Genomic DNA, 22,106 nt, shown 5'->3' with positions numbered 1-22,106 from the left:
ACTTGGCGACTAGATCCAGCTTTAGCAGAGTGTCACAGATTGATGTCAACTGGCGACCAGGTCCAGCATTGGCAGACCGACGACCAGGCAGATGCTGACAGCTCAAACTCCCCACACCAAAGGAAGGTGTGGAGGGGGGACAGAGAAAGGAGAGCAGGAATTAGAGAATGTAAAGTGCTTGCGTGCATTCGGAGGTGTGATATCATCTGGCAGGCGTATGCAGGCGCTAGTGAGCCCTTTGCATATTAACCGGTGACACGTATTACACCTCCTACATGCACAAGCACGCACGCACACACACACACGTACATATACAAAACAATACATGTTTAATATCTGTACAATACCCCTAGAACTCATATCCAGTTAGTGTTTAGGGAGGACAGATTGTGTGTGTGGAGACCTATGGCAGGTCCAGGTGAGGACGAGGCCTTGCAATAAAAATTATTTGTATGCAGTTGTTTCTGTCCCAACCATATCAAATCAAATATCCATGGCAATGAGCGTACATGAAAGCATTGTGTCCCACACTACCCTCACCCCTGAGGGCTGACAAACCCAGCACCCTCATCCCTCTGTGCCCACACACACATACCCACCAATACAAAACACAGGCATGCACTTTTATGCAGACATTGCTCTGTTAACATGCAAAGCTGGCACATACATTTTTCTTTTTCCTTCTCACACACACATTATTTCACTCCCAGAGTGAAAACACAAAAGACTTAAGCACTCAAACAGGATTTAGACAGGCAGTCATATTCCTCAAAGATTAGCCAACACACACTGTTTCCTCGTCTAGAAGGCACAGGGAAGGGAACGGTGGAGGGTGAGGGAGAGAGAGTAAGAGAAAGAGGGGGAGAGAGAGTTAGAGAAAGAGGGGGAGAGAGTTAGAGAAAGAGGGGGAGAGAGAGTTAGAAAAAGAGGGAGAGTCAGAGAAAGAGGGAGAGAGAGTTAGAGAAAAATGGAGAGTTAGAGAAAGAGGGAGAGGGAGTTAGAGAAAGATGGAGAGAAAGTTAGAGAAAGAGGGAGAGAGAGAGACTGCTAAACCAGGTAGAAGATGTGAGCGTCTGTAAGATACTACTACTGTTTCCTAAAGTTTTACAGTTGCCAAATGGCACTCTGGCACTTAAGAAAGCTGGATGTTCCTCTCAGGCCTAGTCTAGTCCAGGCTGCAGTATGTACGTGTGTACCGGTTCATTGAGCTAATAGTCAAACTTGTTCTTGTCTGTGTGTCCATCTGGATGTGTGTCCTGTCTTTGTGTTTATTCTTGTATCTGTTTGTGCGTTGATGTGTCCTTATGTGTTCCTGCGCACGTTTCCTTTCCTCCCCAGCTTATCTCGGCCATCCCCACCCACCACCTGAAGTTCCTAAAGGAGGCGGGTCACGGCACTACAAAGGAGGAGATCAAAGAGGAGGAGATGACGGAGGGAGCCGACGAGATAGACCACGCTGAGATGGAGCTCCGCCGGGGCCAGATCCTCTGGTTCCGAGGACTCAACCGCATTCAGACTCAGGTACGGTCCTGAACCTTGGCCGGGCGTGTGTAGGGGGGATTGTGATGATCGTGTGGAGGTGCTGGGGTGTCCTCTCCAGGCTAGTTTGGCCCTGTCGGTACATATCGGATCTGCACAGTGGCTGAGATGCAGTCCAAGGCTTGGAGAGATTTAAATGTTCTCTTCCTCCCCTCTGTTCTCCCTCTAGTTCTTCTCAACAGAGGAGTACGCTGGACGAGTTCCTCTCTCCCCTCTGTCTCATCCTCCCATTTTCTCTCTCCAATCCTCGAAAATTAAAATTTCCTCTGTATCTAGGTTAAGGAAGAAAAAACGGAGGAGGAAGACATTTTGACGAGGAAACTCAAAGCTAACTGTCATTGCTAACTGACTGTGCACGTGTGTGAATATAGTGCACGTGGTAAATGTTTCCAGGTATGAAGACTGTCAGCTAAAAGGACTGACATGCCAGGATCACCATGTGCCACCTGGAAGGAAATGAGGCTGTTGTTGCATCGGGAACAGCCTGAAGACTAGCTTGTTAGCTAGTTAACAGAGCTTGCAACGGTGAAAAAATAACACGTTGACATGACAACAATACCTGTTAAACCATAATTTGTTCTTGCTTTTTCCCAACTGAAACATGACTACATGGTTTGGGTTTCTAAATCCATACGAGGTATTAACACATTATTCAAGTTGATTAGCAATAGATGTAGCTTTGGTATGGACACTAGGGGCCTCATTTACTAACAATGGCGCAGTTTACGCTGCGTCTGGTTTTGCGAGTTTGGTAATAGCGCCCGCTATGCTTCCTCATTTTGCGTAGTATTTATCAAACCTGACACTCATCAGGCAATCAGCGCATACTCCGCCCTCAAGCGTAATTAGCGCGCCTCTAAAAGAACAATGGGCCTGCATGTTTCTATCATGGATCTTCCTACGGGAAAAAGAAAGCGCAAGCTTAAATTTTGTGACGTGCATGAAGTAACAGCAAACCTGAACATATTACAGGGCAGAACATTTACATTTACATGTATTCATTTAGCAGACACTTTTATCCAAAGCGACTTCCAAGAGAGAGCTTTACAAAAGTGCATAGGTCAATGATCATAAACAACAAGATAGCCCCAAAAACATTGCGGGTAACCAAAACATGAAGCATACGAACATGAAGAACATTCACACTCTCGGAAAAAAATTGGCCTATGTCTTCGCCTTGCTCGGATCACTGCTGCCATTGAATAAGGTAAGTTTGTACAAACAGTAAAATGCGCTCCTGGTTAAGACCTGCTTTTCAGAGGCGGAGAATTTCTACCGCAGAATAGAGGCGCACTCTTATTGGCAGTCTTTGTAAATAGCGCAGAATATATAATTACGCGCACTTTATGCGTATCCTCCCACCTTTTTGGGTGTAACTCCCACTTTCCCCATGACCCTCCCACTTTCCCCATGACCCTCCCCCTTTTCCCATGACCCTCCCACTTTCCCCACGACCCTCCCACTTTCCCCACGACCCTCCCACTTTCCCCACAACCCTCCCACTTTCCCCATGACCCTCCCCCTTTCCCCATGACCCTCCCACTTTCCCCACGACCCTCCCACTTTCCCCACGACCCTCCCACTTTCCCCACGACCCTCCCACTTTCCCCATGACCCTCCCACTTTCCCCACGACCCTCCCACTTTCCCCATGACCCTCCCACGAACGCATATTGGAAGCGCAATTTGCCTGTTGCCTCGCTCATGTGGCAGGCAATCTGCGATTTTACCCAGGTGCGCCCTGTTTGTAAATAGCCCCGCATCGGTTAAGTCAGTCTTTGCGAACAATTAACGCCTGGAAACAGGCGCAAAGGCCTTGATAAATGAGGCCCTAGCCTAGATGTATTTAAAAAGCTATTATCAGTTCACTTAAATCAACCTCATAATCAAGCTTACTGAATTGTTTGTGTTGAACTTTTAAAACGTGTCCTTTTGTCCCTCCTCTTCTATTGAACTCTATTTGAGATGTACACAGTTCATCTAATTATGTTTAAGAGATTTGAGAACCTTAACATAACATTGGGTTCTATTAAAGCTGCCCAGGTCTTATCTTACCCTGGGAGTTCAGAGACAAATTGTGCCGGGGAGGTTTAATTCTTTGAAAGAGTGCTTATCGCCTGCAGGTTATTCTAGGCCTGCTTCACACATACACATAAAACACATTTTACAATTAAGTATACTTACTGAATACAGCAGTGGTTCTCAGCCTTTCTTCCCACTGGGCCACACTACGGTCTCACGGGCCACATATAATGTACATATGACATTATCAATCCCAATTAACCGTATGTAATATTATGGTATTAGCCGTTAATATTATAACTAAAATGATATCTAGACAAATACATTTAAACAGAGTATAAAACTAGTCAAAATTTAATGGGACACCTGATGTTTTCGGGAGCTGACCAATTTTCGGGAAATTGATCCCAAAAGGAGTCACAACACAATGAAGTTGCGACTATAACTATGTATGTTGATCTAAATAGGTAAAGCACTTTCAAACTTAATAATCGATGTTTCTGTACAGGGATACCTCACCTCATATCTGTAACTGAGGATGCTTGCTGCACTGGATGCGTTTTTCTCCTCTAATAACAAATGTGTCCATTTTGATCGGTAAATGTTACCGAACTAATGGCTGCTGATGACTTTGATTTCTGCCAAAGCAATCGTTTTCCCTGCCAACTTTTATATGACTAAAAAACGCTACAGTACAAACTTATATTTGTTTCATACATTTAAATTAATTCAAAAACTAAAAGGAATTGTAAAACTCAAAGTTTGGTATTTAAATGTGGGCGCATCGCTGGCTGCTCTTCCATGCATGACGGCCGCAGGTAGAGAACCAATGGTATACAGTGTATTTTCTTACCTACCAACAGTGTAATCAAGGAAATATCAAAACACTAAACATGCACACTCACTCTGCCTTTAATATCCTGGCAAACAACCAACACGCACACCTGGAGGAAAGCCTGAAAGGAGCACAGGGCTTGATTCCAATCTCCAGAAGTGCAAATGACGCAAGCACACAGAATGTCACACATGGTCATTCTTACACACGCACACATACACACACGTGAGTTGAGATCCACTCACTCGCTAGATTTCACACCAGCATTCACTGTTTGACATGATAATACAAACATGATGTATGTCTCTATTCAGTGTGAGCCTACCAATCTAATCAGTAGTTGTGGGAGTTTCCCCATGGAATACCTGTATCTCTCTCTTTCTCTTTCGCTCTTCACGTTTGTCAGAATGGCCCATTCTCCCAAAAAAGTATGACTCGTTGCACCGTGAGATTTTGTGAAGAAAGACAGACCCACTGTGTGCGTGTGTGTGTGTGTGTGGGAGGGTTGTGTTTTTGGCCTGTTAAGAGACAGCTGTACAGTTCTCTGAGTGGTGGGTGTGTGGGATTGTAGCTTGTGACTCCACTGCCCTGTGGGCCCATGGAGATCTTTCCGGAAGCAAGCATTTCTCTACATGTTAGTTTCTGTCTGTATTCACTGCCTGGGTGTGAGTGTGTGCGTGTGGCGGTGTGTGTGAGTGTGTGTGTTGTCTGTGTGTGTGGCTATGTTTATGTGTGCATGCCGCCCTCTACTATCAAGCTAACAGGGGTGAGTGTGTTCAGTGTGAGGATTAGTCCTGAGGCTATATCCATTATCTCCCTGTAGGCTTCATTAGCCATCGCCCTGTTGATTCAACGTCCTAACAACTTCCTAACAAGGCCCACAGTGTCGGCAGCGACGGGTTTTTCGAGTGTGTTGTTATTTTCATGTCAATGTTTTAGGGTCCCCCTCGGGTCAGGGGGAGTTCAGGTTTTTCCTCTGCGCAATCCCTTTCTCTTCCTCTCTCTCATTCTCTCTCCCACTCGCTCTCATTCTCTCTCCATCCTTTCCATAGGGGGGTACTTTATATTTTTTAAGATCATCCTTCTCAAGATAATAAGTCTGCTTTCTTTAAAGCCCACTGCAGAGCTTTCAGTCTTCTGTGTCTCTAGATCTGTTAATTTATTTGTGTGCACATCGGTTTGTGTCAACTATTGATAAAACCCCTTGCATGTACAGTATATTAATTAACTTAAATTGGGACATACTGTATGCAAGTTTTCACATGAGATATGAATGTCAGAACCTCCGTCCCAGAACAACGTCTAGCTGTGTTTCCTTTGACTAATCTTTGTCACTTTGTGTTTCTCATTTGAATGTTGACTGTGTGGATTCTTCTAATGCACATCTATCTGTCTTATACCACTGGTCTTGATGATGGAATGAACATGCATGATTTATTGAGTGTAATTCACCACCTCAGGGTCAATACATTCCTATTTAAACAAATCTTATCTACTGTATTTCCTGTTTTTATTGTCATGATGAGGGGGTAGTTCTAGACCATAGTTTGTGTATTTCCTTTCTGACCTGTGTTTGTCCTGTAAAGCCCTTGAACTAATTTCAAACTTTTCTTCTACTGTCGATAAAGTTTTTCTCAGTCAGTCATGAGGGAACACAAAGGCCCACAGATGATTTCTCCTCTTTGAAATGTGTTTCTGTGTCGCTTCTTTGCTCCCCAATTTGCCTTCCTGCCTCGATGCTCCACTTCCTTATCCCGACTTGTCCCCCTCCCCGAGGAAGGAAGTGCATTGAGGAGAGGCACTGGAGCACATTCTATCTCTCTCTGTCTTTCTCTTGCTCTCTCTCTAACACTCTCCAGGGAAGGGAAGGAAGGATGACGGAATGAGGATAAAGGGAGAGGAAGTGACGTAGAAAGTGGCAACCTAATTAGGTCCTTATCTCTTCCCTTCCCTGTCGACCTCCTTGCCCTCTCCCCTCCCACTTTCTAATCCCAGTATTTTTTTGTGTGATTCTTTTGGTATTTGTGTCAAAACACGCCTGGTTAGTCAAACATTGGGGAAATAATTGCCACAAGAACTTCTTCACACCTCCGAGGTTATCAGCAGCTAAGGCACGAGCCTATTTTCATTATCTCTCTCTCTCCAGTGGTCTCAGCTCATCCTTTCTCAGTACTAATGTTTCCTCTCTTTCAGTAGATTGACCTCTCTTCCTCCCTCACCCTACCACACCCCACCCCCCTTCAGACTTTATGGGGATCTTGCCTTTTTAAATTATATTTAATATTTGCTGTTTCTGTTCTGCCCACAGCAGCTTCTGTCTCTCTTGTATTCTCTCCCTGACTCCTCCCTTTTTATCTCTCTCTCACTCACCTCTCCCTGACTCCTCCCTTTTTATCTCTCTCACCTCTCCCTGACTCCTCCCTTTTTATCTCTCTCTCTCACCTCTCCCTGACTCCTCCCTTTTTATCTCTCTCTCACCTCTCCCTGACTCCTCCCTTTTTATCTCTCTCTCTCACCTCTCCCTGACTCCTCCCTTTTTATCTCTCTCACTCACCTCTCCCTGACTCCTCCCTTTTTATCTCTCTCACCTCTCCCTCACTCCTCCCTTTTTATCTCTCTCTTTCACTTCTTCCTCTCCCCATCTCTGCTCTCACTCATCTTCTCTATCTTGCCCTTTATCTCTCTCTTTCGCTTTCTGTCTCTCTCCCTCTCCACCTCTCTCTTTCTCTCTCTCCCCCTCTGTCATTCTCTCTCCCTGCCTCTCTCCCTCTCTTTCTCTCCCTCTTTTTCCCTCTCCCTCCCTCTCCCCCCATGTTCATCCTCTCCTGTCTCTCTCTCTCCCACCCCTGTGCTCAGTCTCTCCTGTCTCTCTAACTGTGCCCCTGTGTGTGTCTATGCAGATGGACGTGGTCTACACGTTTCAGACAGGCCAGGCTCCCGTGCCTGGAGCTCTGCGTCGCCAGCCCTCAGTGGTCAGCCAGCACAACGACACCGCCAAAACTGTCTCTAGCCCCACCCACGTAGGGCTTAGCTCCTCCTCCCTGTCCGCCACCAACTCTGCTGGGGCCCCGCCCCTCCCTGCCTCCTCCGCCGTCGCTTCCTCCTCCACCACGGCAGGCAGTGAGTGCGGTCGCCACAGCGACCCCCATTAACAAACGCTTTGAAGGTTTTTGGGGTTTTTTTGCGATGGGAATGCTGCATGACTGGGTACTACCAACCTAGTGTGCCTGAGGATGACAGACGCTCTGTTGGCCACTCTTATCCTTCTCTCTGTGTGTCTTTGTCTCAACACTTCCTGCCTTCTTTTTCTCCCATAATTTCTCTCTGGTTTCCTCTCTTTTCACCTCTTCTGTTTCTATTTTGCTCCTCCTTCTTCCCCACTATGCATCTCTCTGTGATTTTTTCTCTCTTGACTCAACTGTCCTGAATTCGTTTTCTCTCTCTCCCTGTTTTGCACTTGTTTTCTCACCCTTGCCTTCAGAGACAGACATTCCTTATGCATCCCAGATCCACTCTGCATCTCTCCTAAACACTGTTTCCCAGTGCATTGTGGGGGTTTGAGTTCTTCTGGAAGTGTGCTTCTCTCCAGCTGTCTGCATGACCTAACCCTCGTGAGATCTCAGATAAAAACATAAAATGTACGGATGAGACAGGGATGAGAAACATCATTCCGATTCCTCTCCGTTAATCTGGAATAATTCTGCCCCATGCTCATTGTCCCTGACACAGTCAACAGACTGGGTAGGGCGGTAATTGGACTGGGTTAATCTCTTTGGGATTCTAATCTGTAGTTTGAGCGGGGTGAGGGGACAGTATCTATCTTCCAGGACCTGGGGTTCCTCACGAAGGTTCATGGCAAAGGGTTAACTCTGTCTCAAATAACCACACGTCATTATTTCCCATTACCTGAGCTGCCTGCACTATATCAGTGTGTGCGTGCCTGCATGTGTGCATGTGCGTGTGGATGATGGTAGGGTGTGTGTATCTGTGATCCTGTCTGTGTGTGTGTGTGTGGAGGGGGTGTGTATCTGTGATCCTGTCTGTGTGTGTGTGTGTGGAGGGGGGGTGTATCTGTGATCCTGTCTGTGTGTGTGTGTGTGGAGGGGGTGTGTATCTGTGATCCTGTCTGTGTGTGTGCGCGTGGAGGGGGGGTGTATCTGTGATCCTGTGTGTGTGTGTGTGTGTGGAGGGGGGGTGTATCTGTGATCCTATCTGTGTGTGTGTGTGTGTGTGTGGAGGGGGGGGTGTATCTGTGATACTATCTGTGTGTGTGTGTGTGTGTGTGTGGAGGGGGGGTGTATCTGTGATCCTATCTGTGTGTGTGTGTGTGTGTGTGTGTGGAGGGGGGGTGTATCTGTGATACTATCTGTGTGTGTGTGTGTGTGTGTGTGTGTGTGTGGAGGGGGGGTGTATCTGTGATCCTATCTGTGTGTGTGTGTGTGTGTGTGTGTGGAGGGGGGGTGTATCTGTGATACTATCTGTGTGTGTGTGTGTGTGTGTGGAGGGGGGGTGTATCTGTGATACTATCTGTGTGTGTGTGTGTGTGTGTGGAGGGAGGGTGTATCTGTGATCCTATCTGTGTGTGTGCGTGTGTGTTTTATAACTCTTATATGGCTGTCATCCTCTGACCTGGCCACCAGGAAGCAGGTTATCACCCCGCTCACCTCCAAGCCCACTCTAAGGACACATGCAATACTTCATAATGTACTCATTACCTTCACAGTCCTCTGGGTCGTAGTCAATCATCTCCACCTCCCTACCCCACAGTGGATCCATTATAGCTTAATATAGTCTTGTGAAGTGTGTGTGTGTGTCTCGGTTCTTCATGCGTATGCTTGCTTACTTGTGTGGGTCGCGTGTGTGTCTATGATGAAGGAAGTCACTAGAGAGTTACTCTGTGTGTCTGTGTTTGTGAGAGAGAGTGCAAAAGAGAGAGTGTGAGAGAGGGACAGAGAGAGTGAGAACAGCCTGGGGAAGCATGGTTAGCACAGTAGTAATGGAGTCATTTGTTTAACTAGTGTCCTGAGAGAATCTGTTAGTCATGGTTTATGAAGATCAACTGGATCAACTATACTCATAAAACTGAGACTGATGTGCTGACTAAACATTCATCAGTTCCTCAGCCTCTCGTTCTGTAGCGCTTCCTGAGAGGAGGGCAGGAAGACAAGAATGACCTTGCTATGCGCTAGAGGGAAGGAGAGAGGGGAGTGGCTTCGACACTCCAACACAGAACACGCACAGTCACACACACACACACAGTCATACACACTAAGTCACACACAGACAAACACACTCTGTCACAGACACACAAACTCAGCCACACACACACTCTCAGTCACACTGATACCCCTTTTCCACCAACGCATTTTGGGTGCTGGTTAGGTGCTTAATCGCAAACCAGTTCTTTCTCTTTCGACAGACTGAGAACCGAAAAAGTGGTTTGTACGTGGTTCGCAAATAACACCACTTCGGAGCTGGACTAGATTGGGAACCAAGTAAGAACCTCTTGGGGCGGGGTTACCGTGACCAACAAGACGAACAGAATCCTTTGACCGCCTTGCTCTAAGTTTTTACAATTCATATTTCAGCTAAACGGTACTTGTAAATCAGCATCTGAATTAAAATGTAACGATAAGTGGGCAGTGTAGTTGCTGAAAATGTGCTTATTTTATTGGTGAAACTGCTAATTTGTAAATTTGCTCCGACTTTTCGATAACCTAGCCAGCATCGCAGTGCAGTGCAGACAGTAGTTGCTGCGTTTTATCATAATCCTATCAAATGAGTGAAATTACATACACAAATGTTATGAGATATTGAGCCTATATTTAACACAAATGTAATACACAAGCACTATACAGCAAAAGTTTATAAAATGTTGCGCTGATAATGCCAGTGTTGTCATACTGCTGCGAGTCCAGGGTATTGCGCAATAGCCAAGAAAACATGCATCTCAACCTCACGTTCTTAGCGTTCTTCGGATTGATAAACAGCCTTTAGACGGGCTCTGCTTTGTGTTTGGCGCTGCCGCGCTAGCGTTGCTGGGAAAGATGAGACGTATACAGTTGCATAATGACGTGGCTCTGTGATGGCTCTCTAGCCTGTGGAAAAGCAAACCGGTTCTTAGAAGGCTCACAAAGGCTCTGAACCGGCTCTAGCACCAGCTCCGAACTAGCTCCTGGTTCACTTTGGTGGAAAGGGGGTATGAGTCACACACACACTCTCTCAGTCACACACAGTCACGCACATACACAGTCAGTCACACAGACGAGCAGCATCTGCCCAGCAACAGTGTCCTCAGAGGAACACACTCTCAGAAACACACACAGCTGCATGTATAGATACAGACACAGACCAAAGACAGATGCTGCAAGCCCCTCTCTCTCACCCTATAAACGTATCTATCTCTGTTTCTGTCTTTCCCTCTATACCTCCGTTTCTCTCTTTCCCTCTCTTTTCTTTTCTGTCTTTCCTTCTCTTCCTCTCCCTCTCTTTTTCTCCTTCTCTCTCTCTATTTCTTTTTCATAAGAATTCAAAAACTTTCTCACCCCTCCACATGCATCCACTCCCCCTTTTACCCTCCCTCCGCCCTTTTTTCTCCATTTTCATCAACAATGTCATCTGCTTTGCTTCTCTCTCTCCCTCGTTCTTATTATTCAAGGAGGACTTATGACTCACTGTGTGTGTGAGTGTGCAGGAGAGTGTGTGTCTTTATTTATTTAATTATATCGCTCACATCTTGGCAGACAAGGCTAGCAGCGCTATCTCAATGACAGCTTTTGCATCGTACTCAGTTTTTAACCCGAAGGGATGATAATGAGAAAATAAAAAATTAAACTCACAAGCTTTTTTCTTTTCTTCGACAAGTCTTTCTGTGAAGGCTTAGTGAACGTGACTGGGGCTTAGGTCTCAACTGAAATGAGGGCGACAGACGGACAGAAGATCCCTAGCATGACCCCCCAGCTGTATAGAGATTGTTAGAAAGTTCCTTGTGTTGGAGAACAAATTGATGTTATGGGTTTTGGTTTCACGACACAGCTAAGTCTGAGAAAACAGGACCTGAGGATCTGACGTGCCCAGGCACGTCCTCACACCTATCATGTCAGCTAGAACGTTCCAGCTTTCAGGGTTCGGCCGGTGGCTCACCGGTGGTGAAGATCTTGTACCACGTAGGCAGAGGCCATACCGCAGGGGTCTGGGTTTGATTCCAGGACTGGCCTTTTCCTGCATGTCCTCCCCTCTCTCTCCCTCCCCTACGTTTCCTGTCACTCTTCACTATCGCTATCCAATAAAGCCGAAATGCCAGAAAAAAAAGTATATACAGTACCAGTCAAAAGTTTGGACACATGGGAAAATGTGTCCAAACTTTTGACTGGTACTGTCAAAACACATGACATTTTTTAAAGAAACTGTAAATTTCTCACTTCTGGCTAACTATATTTAAACCAGATTCATTACTCAGCCTAGCAATATGATAAGTTTTAGGTGTAGAAGTTTATACAAATGTATGTTACGGTTTATTTATTTTACAGTTATTATATTATATATTTGAGAGTAAGCCTTTTTGAGAGAATGCTGGGGAGCATACCACTTTGAGAGACAGTGTGTGTGTGTGTACTGCTGTGTGTGTGTGTGTGTACCGCTATGTGTGGGTAAGTGTGTGTGTGCGCGTGGGTATGATTGTGTGTCTTAAGAGTTTTTGTTAGTGTGCCTGTGCATTGTGTGTTTTGGCATGTGTTTGTCTGTACATAAGTGTTTACCAACGTGCATATCATCCTTCTTCCCTACTCCCTCTCAGCCTCCCTCATTCCTTCATGACAGTCCCCTCTTATTTCCACCAAATGTCCACCAACCTGGCATCCCTCTAGTTGCCAAACACCTACAACTGCTGCCGTCCTTCTCTGTGTTCAGTGTGTTTGTATGCTGCCAGCTATCTTGCTGTGCCTGTGTGTGGGCTCACAGTGTTGGTGTGCTTCCTACCGTTCTAGTGATGAAATGCTGCCTACTGCCAGTAGCATTAGACTGGTGTGTTTCTGTTAGATTTTTTGTGTGTTCGTTTGCGTCTCTGTGTTTGTGTGTGTTTCCCTGGGTGTGTGTATGTGCTGTGGAATTTGTTGTGATCTATGATTGTGTTCCCAGTTCATATTAGAACCCTCTCACCATGCTTTTCTATAGTACTGATTCATATTGAGTTTTCACTTATTTTGTTGTTGACCGTAATCATTGTTTCACATTCACTCAACTCAAGATCTTGTGTGCATTTAATGTACTATGGAGTTTTGTCTGTCTTGGTTACTGCATCATCCATGCACCCCCACCTCCCATCTGCATTGAGCCCAGTATTTTATGTTGACTTGTTTTTGTTTTTGCCTTTTCCTAGCAGCATCTTCAACTCTCCTCCGTTGGTCCCCATGTGTGTGGTATTTTGTGTGTGTGTGTGTTTTACCTGGTGTATGATTTGAGGTACGGAGTGAGTTATGGAAACACCCAGAATCCTTCACTTCTCACCATGAAACCGCTGACCACCTTTTGTCCCCCTGACAGAGTTAACTCCCCATACGCCACTGCCTGCCTCCTCCTCCTCATCACACTCCCATGTACTGACAGCTGCCTCCTGTGTCTGTGTACTGACTCTCTCCTTTCCCCTCCAGATTAAGGTGGTGAACGCGTTCCGCAGCTCCCTGTACGAGGGAATAGAGAACCCAGAATCCCGCAGCTCCATCCATAACTTCATGGCCCACCCTGAGTTCGTGCCCCTGTCGGAGGAGGAGGCGCGCGCGCCCCCCATCGAGGAGGTCAGCGCGGAGATGGAGGCCGTCCCCAGTTCCTCCTCTTCAGGGGGCGGTCAAGCCCCAGACACCTCCCTCCGCAACCACGAGACCTCCGTCTAACCTCTTCCCCCCCATTAGCCCTGCTGGCTGACATCAGACACCCCCCCCCACCCGCTTGCACCTCCAGCTGTGGTGGTCAGCCACAGCGTGTCACATCACAATCACAGAATCATTCCATAAATACTGACCCTCCCACACACCTTTACACATACACTCAGGGGTGGGTCCCATGTATCGCCTAGAACCCCCCCCCCCCCCCTCCACACAGACACCTTTACCCCCAATCCCCCCCACACCCCCTTTCCCCCTCCGCACAGACACCTTTACCCCCGTTCCACCCCCCCTGCCACCAACAGCCACAGCCTACCTGGGTGGCTTGCACTGACTGGTTCTAGTGTGCCTGTAAATGTGTGCAGCAGACTCACATGCAGGGCATCCAATCACATCACTTTAAACTCACAAACGACTGGGTCCACCACCCCTCCACCAATTTGTCTTGGTTTGACAGCCTGTCCTTCATGTTTCCTTTCTAATCTAGGTTTCTCCTGTAATCCTTGACGTTTTCTGGTTTGATTTGAAACTCTCCCCAGAACTGAACTGCAGCATGTTATCTATCGTTCTGTACTTGCCTCTATCATGTATACGCTTAATGACTTTTAAGGTGTTGTTTATCTTCCTGTATGTAAATATGCTTTGACTCTTCAATACAGCTTTAAGTTTATTGGGCGAATGTCATTTTAACAGTTCTCAGTTACTTAGCCATGCCTTTCCTTTCATTTATTGTTATTGTAAGAGTACATTGTGAATTTATTTTATTTCATGATATTTTTGTAATGTGTATTGATGGAGAATTTAGCTCAATAATAAGAGTACTTCCTTATGAGTCAGAGACACTACAGGCTTGAGGTCATTGTCTCGCCATATTTTCGCCTTCAGAATGTCTGAAGACACGTGTTCTTCTTTAGGGCCCCTTGTGATTTACTGTGTTTAGGAAGGACAGTGCCAAGGAATCAACTCATCTAGTTTGGCTCCTGTCTGCCATTACAGGCAACGGGCATAAGAGGAACATCCATCTGCCCTCATCTCATTCAGGCAGACTTCTGGTTCTCTATAGCTCCTTGCCAGCAAGTCTGACAGTGCACTATACTGCCTCAATATTGAGTACGAAAACTACCATTTAATTGAATTGAGCGATATTGATATTTTTTCCCACAGATCCCCCTCCCTCATTGTAGAATGCATGTTGTATCCCAGTTGATTGGCATGGGATTGTTGATCGGGATTTTAGGAACAGTTATCAAGGAACTCATGTTAGGTGGGGACAGTTATGGAAAAAGGTAGTCATTTTGCCTTAGGTTGTCATTTGTTTAGATGAGAGAAAAATCTGTACGTGCCACCGATACAAAGGTACTTTGTAGCCATTGGTGCTGGCTGTCCAACACACCGGACGCCTCTGCGTCTGAGTGTCATTATCGAACCTCACTGTGTTAGCCTTGGCGAGTGTCACGGGAGACTATTGATCTCTCCTGTGCCTCAAGGTTAACAATCAGCATCCCAGATCTAAATCCAATATCACCCCTCCCTCTTTTCCTATTTGTCCCTCCTCTCTGCTAGTGCAGGGACACAGCACATCTCCAGCACACCTGGCCTCTAGCACCACAGCCTCAGATAACTGCCATACAAAGAACCAAGATCTGTTCTGGAGCTAAGTCCTAAAGCTAGGGGTAACTAGTAGAAGAACGCTGTCCTGCCCACCAGTGGTGTGTAGTAGAGCTGGAGGAGCTCATTTAGATCATGCTGTCAGACCCAGTAAAGTAATACAACTGCCATATTTCAACCCTCTTTTGTCATAACTAGGTTGTTTCTCTACACAAGCCTCCTCTAACAAACCTTTTCTACTTAAATCAGAGCCATATTTTATAGGTTGTTGGTTTGTACCCCATTGTTTATGAGGTTTATTTTTTACCTTTGACCCTCCCCCTTCCTTTCCAACTGTGGCCCCAACCCTAATTCCCCCATGACCAAATAGGAAGACAAAACTAAAGTTGCCACTGCCGAGAAATCTAGTTAAAGGACCACTACGATGTTTACAGAGCTGAGCCAGCAGACCTGCCTGCTGTTCTTCCTTGATTCCCTTTCATGAGTCTTAAACTAATAGGGAAGCTTATTTGCATGGATTTCATATAAAACTCAATATTCTGTTCATTTTTTACAATTATTCTGTATTTTTATATTTAGTACTTTTTAATATTTTTGAAATATATGAATATATATGTATATGTGTGTGTATATATATATACATATATAGGCTGAAAACTATGGTGACAGTACATTACATGAGTGAGAGGAATCTACAGTGGAGTATGTCTTTTTCCAGTTCTACAAATATTCTTGCCACATTTCTAAACCTACATTTGGTTGTCTGATGTTAGGGCTCCTAAACATTAAATTACCTGTTTACTTACTGTCGGCTTTGTGATTGGACACTACTCTCTCAGCAATCTACCGTAGTCTCACAGACAATTTTAAGTGAAGATCTAACTCATTAGAAGTCTTATTTGACAACATATTACAAAATATATAGCCGCTCAAAAGATATGTCCTTGAATTACTTTTAATTGAGCTCAACAAAGAAAAAATAACAGTATTTATATTAACATATTAATGTAATGTTAAACCAATTGGGGGTATTAATCATTTTCAAATCCTATATCTAGGTTTGTTTTTGTTCTCCCAAACTACTATGATAATTTGTATTTCATTTTATATGGGATTGGTGCTTTTTAATGACAGCGATAGTATGGAAGTCAAGTTGTTTGAACTTGAATGGTTTTTGATGTCCAAATTAAGCATCACCTTATTTTACTAATGGCTGAGGAAACTGTTTATAGAGAGCATAACTGTTATATAGTAGGAAGTGACATCACGTCCTCTTCCTGTTTATGTATCTGTAAACACTAACAAAATGCCTTGGTTGTGGTGTCTCATTGTGGCCTCATTTTGAAAGGGGACACACTTTCAAAGGTAATCCTTTTCATTTTTCTGACAACTTTCTTTCGGAATACGGCACCCATGCTTTAGTATACTGTAAATATTGGTGAATAATCATTTGAACACGACTATTAACTACCATTCGTAACAAGAGGGGGGCTATCAGTCGATGATCACCCAGCAAAGCTTTAAGAATGTTTCTGCCAAAGTTTGGTTTTTGTATTCTTTTCTTTCTTTGACTATACCTGTGTGCCCACTCATTTGTTTAAATTACATTACGAATTTCACTGTGTAACCCAATGTCTCCCCTAATTAGCCTCTGTTGCATTTAAATGTTAACAGGAAATGCTCGAGCTGCAAGGGTTAAGGTTAGCTACTGTTGGGTAAGGGTTAGCTACTGTTTGGTTACGGTTAGCTACTGTTGGGTTAGGGTTAAGGTTTGCTATTGTTGTCTCTTCTCTATTGCCATGGCTTCAGTTGTGCCATTGTACTCATCCTCGCGTCCTCATCACCAGGTGTTAAAGAACTCCTGCGGCACTTCACACTTTCAGTACTTTGTTAAAAATTTTACCTGGGCACAACTGTACCATAGAAGCGAAGGCAACAAGTGAAGTTGTCAAAGGAATGTGTGAAGAACGTCTGCTAAATGACTAAATGTAAATGAATTCGTTCAAATTGCAGATGCTACATTAGAAAAGCCAAGCATGGCTCTATAGTAATCTATGGGACCTTGAATTGCACAGGTTTTAATTACAACTAATGTATGAGATGGAAAAGTTGTTGTGCAATAATTGTTGGAATTTTACTGCATTGCTTTCTCTAAAAGCATTGCCTTTCTTAATGTCCTTCATTAGGTTTGGGAAAATCCTTTACATGAACACAGTTGTAAATCATTTTTAAAAAGTTTCAAAGTTAAGAGAAAAATTGAAAATTACAATTAAGGAATTAATAATCACCTATTTTATATCTGCAGATATATTACCCAAGCCAGATATTGTGTTTTAAAACATAGGAAAGCTGTACTCATTCACAAAAAAGGCAGAAAGTAGATTTTCTGTAATTGATACAGTATGATACACAGTAATCAGCACTGGTGTTATTTTTGTATAAACATAATATCATCTATGTGGCATGCATGAAATATAAACAAATATGGTGGTTTCTAAGCAATATGTCCAACCTGGTGCGATTGGTTCTGTCGTGTTTTGTGTAGCCTAAACCACCGTGTACGAAAAGAGAGGAAAAAAATGCATTGGTTAAAAAAGCTAACTGTTCAATATACGTGTTCAATGTTATGCATGTTTAGGTATGGAATGAGACTTCCCAAATGTTAACTTACTTCCAATGACCCCCCCCCCCACCACCACCACCCCCTCCACACACACACACACAAACTTCCAATACTGTTCAGGTGAAACACACACTGACAGGATTCCTGCTTGAAGATGGGGTCTGGATGGATGAATGATGGTAGGCTACAATCATGGATGGTTGAGTGGATCGACAAGGATAGAAAAGGGTATTGGTCTTGATAAGTTCTTTTTAAATTATGCGTCAACTGAATGCTATATTATACTGTTGATTTATGATGAGCTCATCATGTAACACACTTCTGATCAAAAACTAAAACTGCTCAAAGTGAGTCACAGGTTTTGGTTAGTGTGCAGTCCCAAAACACCCATCCACTCCAATCTCACAATGCCTGGCACATTTCATCCTGTCATTAATTCAAAGTCTCAAATATGGCCTGAAAGTATTGGCTCCACCTGATTTCTTTTCACACAGATGAGAAGTGATTAAGCCAAAATGTTCTGCCAAACCAGACCAGAGCTTAGAAAAGGGCTGGCCTCCACCTTCCTGATGATAGTCATTTCACAGCTCCAGTATCACAAGCATCGATTGCACTTTCATCAGACCCACTCCCGCTTTCTTCTCCTTTATGGTTACTACAGTGTATTTCCCATTTAATAGACTGAACTTGGTTTCTTGTGTCGAAACTTTCAGTGTTTCTCAATTACTATATTATGGAAAAATAAGGTATAAAAAAATAACAGAGTGAAAGTTATAAAATAACCACTGTTCATCTCCATATAAACATTTTCCATATTCACATGCGATGGTCAAAATGTTGCCAACTCCTGATCTTGACTAACCGGTCCTGATATGGACTAACCGGTGCTGTTCTAGACAAACTGGTCCTGATCTAGACTAACAGGACCTGTTCTTGACTAACCGGTCCTGATTTAGACTAAACGGTCCTGATCTAAACTAAACGGTCCTGAACTAGAATGTGCTGCTGCTGTTTCTCTCTGACTCCTCTTAAGCAATGTGGAGTTAGTGAGGAGGTATCCCCGTGTTGGTCCAACATAGGGAACGAGACATGTTGTGTTTTTCTTCCTCTGATGGGAGGAGACTCCTGCCCGGGTCATGACTGGTGTGTTTGCTTCCTTGTGCCTTGGCACTCCACTTGTCCATGTTTACAGTCCAGCACCATCTGCCCTGGATCTCTCTTTGATTACCAAGAACTGTGTGTGTGTGTTTGTGTGTGTGTAGGACAAAGAGGTTGTAAACATGTGCCGGAGGATTGCGGGAGTTCAGATCTTTGGTTCAGTTTGTGAGTGTGTGTATGTGTGTGTGCACGCACATATGTGTGTGTGCATGTGTGCTCATCAAGGGCTATGGAGTAGAGGATGTAAGTTTCCTCAGCAAACATATTCAACAAATACCACTAGTCACACAGGATATATTTCCCCTTAGAATCTTAGAATTCAACTGAGGCCCACTGGCTGGGGTTTCTTCTAGCCTTATTCTCTGTGACTTGTTTACGTCACACACTGTGATTTCAGCATCAGCTGTGCCTCATTGTACCACCTCTGTTGAAATGAGGGTCTTTATTTTTATCGTTATTTCAACCACAGCAACATCTGTTCAGCTAGAGCCATTCAAAGATAGAAGCTCTTAATCCAATATTGTACCATAGCTTGCTAAAGCAGTTAGCATTTCTATCACGTGTCCCGAAAAAGTTCGTAGACAAAGGTTTTGTTAGGCCTTAGTTATTAAGGAAGAAACCATTAAAATAATGTTATTATTAAAGACATGTTGTGGCACTGAGCTTTTCAATGTTGTTTTGTCCTAATTGGAGATTTGAGGGGTCGTTTTGTCAGCTTGCAGAACTGTTGACTTGGCAATGACTAATATTGATAGACGAGTACTCAGCATTGTGTGGAAATGAGATGTGACTGATGATTCACCCCAGCCCACCCACAGCACTGCAGAAGCACTGCAGAAGTCACCATTGAGACTGATTTGATTGGCTGATTTGATTGGGCCCAGAAGAGCCACATCAAAGCGAAGAGTGAAATAGTTTACTGTAATTGCTGGGTAGCTGAATAAACATTTATGTGCTTCCGTGTATGTGTTTTATGCCTTTTTTGTTTCTTGAATGCTGTGGTGATATTTTTTCAAGAGGTGTTCCCCATCAGTGTGTGTCTCACTTAGCGCACACACACACTCACACATTCACACACTCACACACACACACTCTCCATATGAAGTCCATTCACTCACCGTCCTTGCCCTTTCCGCCATTTCTTATGTAAATATGATACATTATCATGCCAACATGTCACTACTGTTTGCTTCAAACTATGCAACAGAATTCTCCAACTAGATTATATTGTTTTATTTACGTTCCTCAAAATTCTTCACAACACTCTGTGTGTGTGTGGTAGTCTCTGTCTTGGTGAATGCAGTTGTTTGACATTTTCTGATTTGTCTACTAACACCAACAACATGTACTATGTATGTATGTAAGTGTGTATGTATGTAGGTGTGTATGTATGTAGGTGTGTATGTATGTAGGTGTGTGTGTGTGCCCGAGCTGCACGCACTCACAACTGTTTTCTTTACTCTTTTGTAATATATGATCATGTGGAATGCCTAGGTCTTTTATGTCCCGTCGTTTGAATTTAACAGAACAAAAAAAATTATAATCAAACAATTGAGGTGAAAGTTATTATTTAAATATATAAATATATACAAATCTATATACATAAAATAAAGCCATTGGGATTTGAAATACTCAGGTGTCAAGGGTACTCTTTTGTGTTGAAAGATGAAAAGTGGGATGTTGTCAGTAGTGTCAGGGTGTTGCTGGGTCAAATGTGTTGTGTTGTATACGTGTGGAAAAGCGTGTCGTGAGGTCTGCACGGCAAATGGAATGGGAGCTGCACTTGTAGATTTCCGGACCACGCCTGCGCACCGTTGTAGCCAGTCAGTTATAAAGCACCGGGATTGCCTTCGACTGCTCCTGTGTGGAGAATGAACTTAACACAGAACAAAGAACAGAAAACAAACAACCCCGTGGGCCGTCACAGTCATTTCTCGCATTTTCTTGATCCAAACATGGCAGGTCTGAGATCAGCTTGTACTGACTGAGCAACAGTAACATTGGCATAGCCAGTGGTCATGTCAGGTCTGAGATCAGGTTTAGCATCATAGGGGCATAAGCCACAAATCCCTGCTTAGCTGTCTTATCCACGGCAATCAAGACAGCAATAATTATACACAGTCACAGAGTTATTCTGATTTACAGTACGTGACATCATAAGTCTCACCACAATATACACTTAGTCAGACACACACATGATCTCAGTGAAACAGATGTGTATCACCCTGAGAGACACTGGCTGCTGTCTTGCATAATGTTACTACAGTATGTAGTGTCTCAACCCTACAGGACAGTGGTCCTCCCTGGTGCCCAATAACACAGAGAGTTTGACACAAATAGTATCCCACTTTTGCATACAGTACACCAAACACACATACACAATCTGAAACTATAGACCTGGCCAGAAAAAGCTGATAATTTCTTCAAAATATAAAAGGATGGTTAATAATTTTCTTATCGTTTATTTCTCCTGAAGCTACTAGCATTGCTTTACGTATTTCATGAACCGGATTGTAAAATACTGGTCATTAATCAGTGGTTTAGATCAATGGGAAAGCTAAAAGAAGGTGAATTAATAACACATTAGGATGGATGTGTAACTGCAGACGTCATCATGTAACCTGAGCAACCACCTGCAGCACACAAACGTTCATTTAAAATTAGAAGTGGATCTTTGTAGATCTGACTAGGTAGAAAGTGAAAGTATACAATACATAACTGTAGCAACAGGGAAATAAACACAGAAGACAGACAGACAAGAAAAAAACATTGGTTTAGAGTAGTTTTCTTCTCTACTATTATTTTGTTCAAACTATTTCACAATGTAGTAATTATATTGATTATATATTCAAATGACTATGCTCAAATTAACATTAGTCCTCTTAACAATCATCAATACAATTAATGTACTACATCAATACACAAACATGAGATTAAGGCCATCTTCACTTATATAAACAGTTTATAGATCTGGAAAGCAAGTATTTGAGGGTATCCCTGAATATTTGTCAATGTGGAAAAAACATGATTTATTTCTGATTATTCATAGACTAAGGTATTTATGTGTCATGAAAATGTTTCCCGCCTCAATAGAATGTGAGAGATGCCATCATGTGGGAAGTTGACAGAACTGCACTCAGGTTACAACCATTGAATCAAGTTTAGTTTCAATTAGTAACAGCTTTAATTTTCGAAACATCTTAACATCAATTCACTCAACAAATAAAAATCATGTTATATAAAAAACAACACCTTAAACACAACAGTTTAATTCATTGGAAAAAGAATGCATGCTACTTACTAAGCTATTCTGCAGTGTTTGGTTACAACATGCTAATGGTTGGTCGGTCCAATGGTGGGAAACTTTTTTTAACCATGTAAGAATTAAATTGGTAAACTATAAAGCCTACTGTACATTACAACTTTTTTTGTCCAGCGTCTTT

At 43.6% G+C, this 22,106-nt stretch overlaps 1 protein-coding gene across 1 annotated transcript in view; it reads left to right on the top strand.

The window, feature by feature from the left end:
- Positions 1-15,688, top strand: part of LOC136942504 (plasma membrane calcium-transporting ATPase 1-like) — a 103,960-nt gene extending 88,272 nt beyond the window's left edge. Inside the window, exons 20-21 of the mRNA XM_067235422.1 lie at positions 1,339-1,521; positions 13,044-15,688. Coding sequence (XP_067091523.1) covers positions 1,339-1,521; positions 13,044-13,283 — 423 coding nt within the window. The 3' untranslated portion in view covers positions 13,284-15,688. The remainder of the gene's footprint in view (positions 1-1,338; positions 1,522-13,043) is intronic.
- Positions 15,689-22,106: the final 6,418 nt, after the last annotated feature.

The sequence above is a fragment of the Osmerus mordax genome, chromosome 1, assembly GCF_038355195.1.
Source record: "Osmerus mordax isolate fOsmMor3 chromosome 1, fOsmMor3.pri, whole genome shotgun sequence".
Classification (NCBI taxonomy): Eukaryota; Metazoa; Chordata; class Actinopteri; order Osmeriformes; family Osmeridae; genus Osmerus; species Osmerus mordax.
This window is presented reverse-complemented; position numbering and strand designations above follow the sequence as displayed.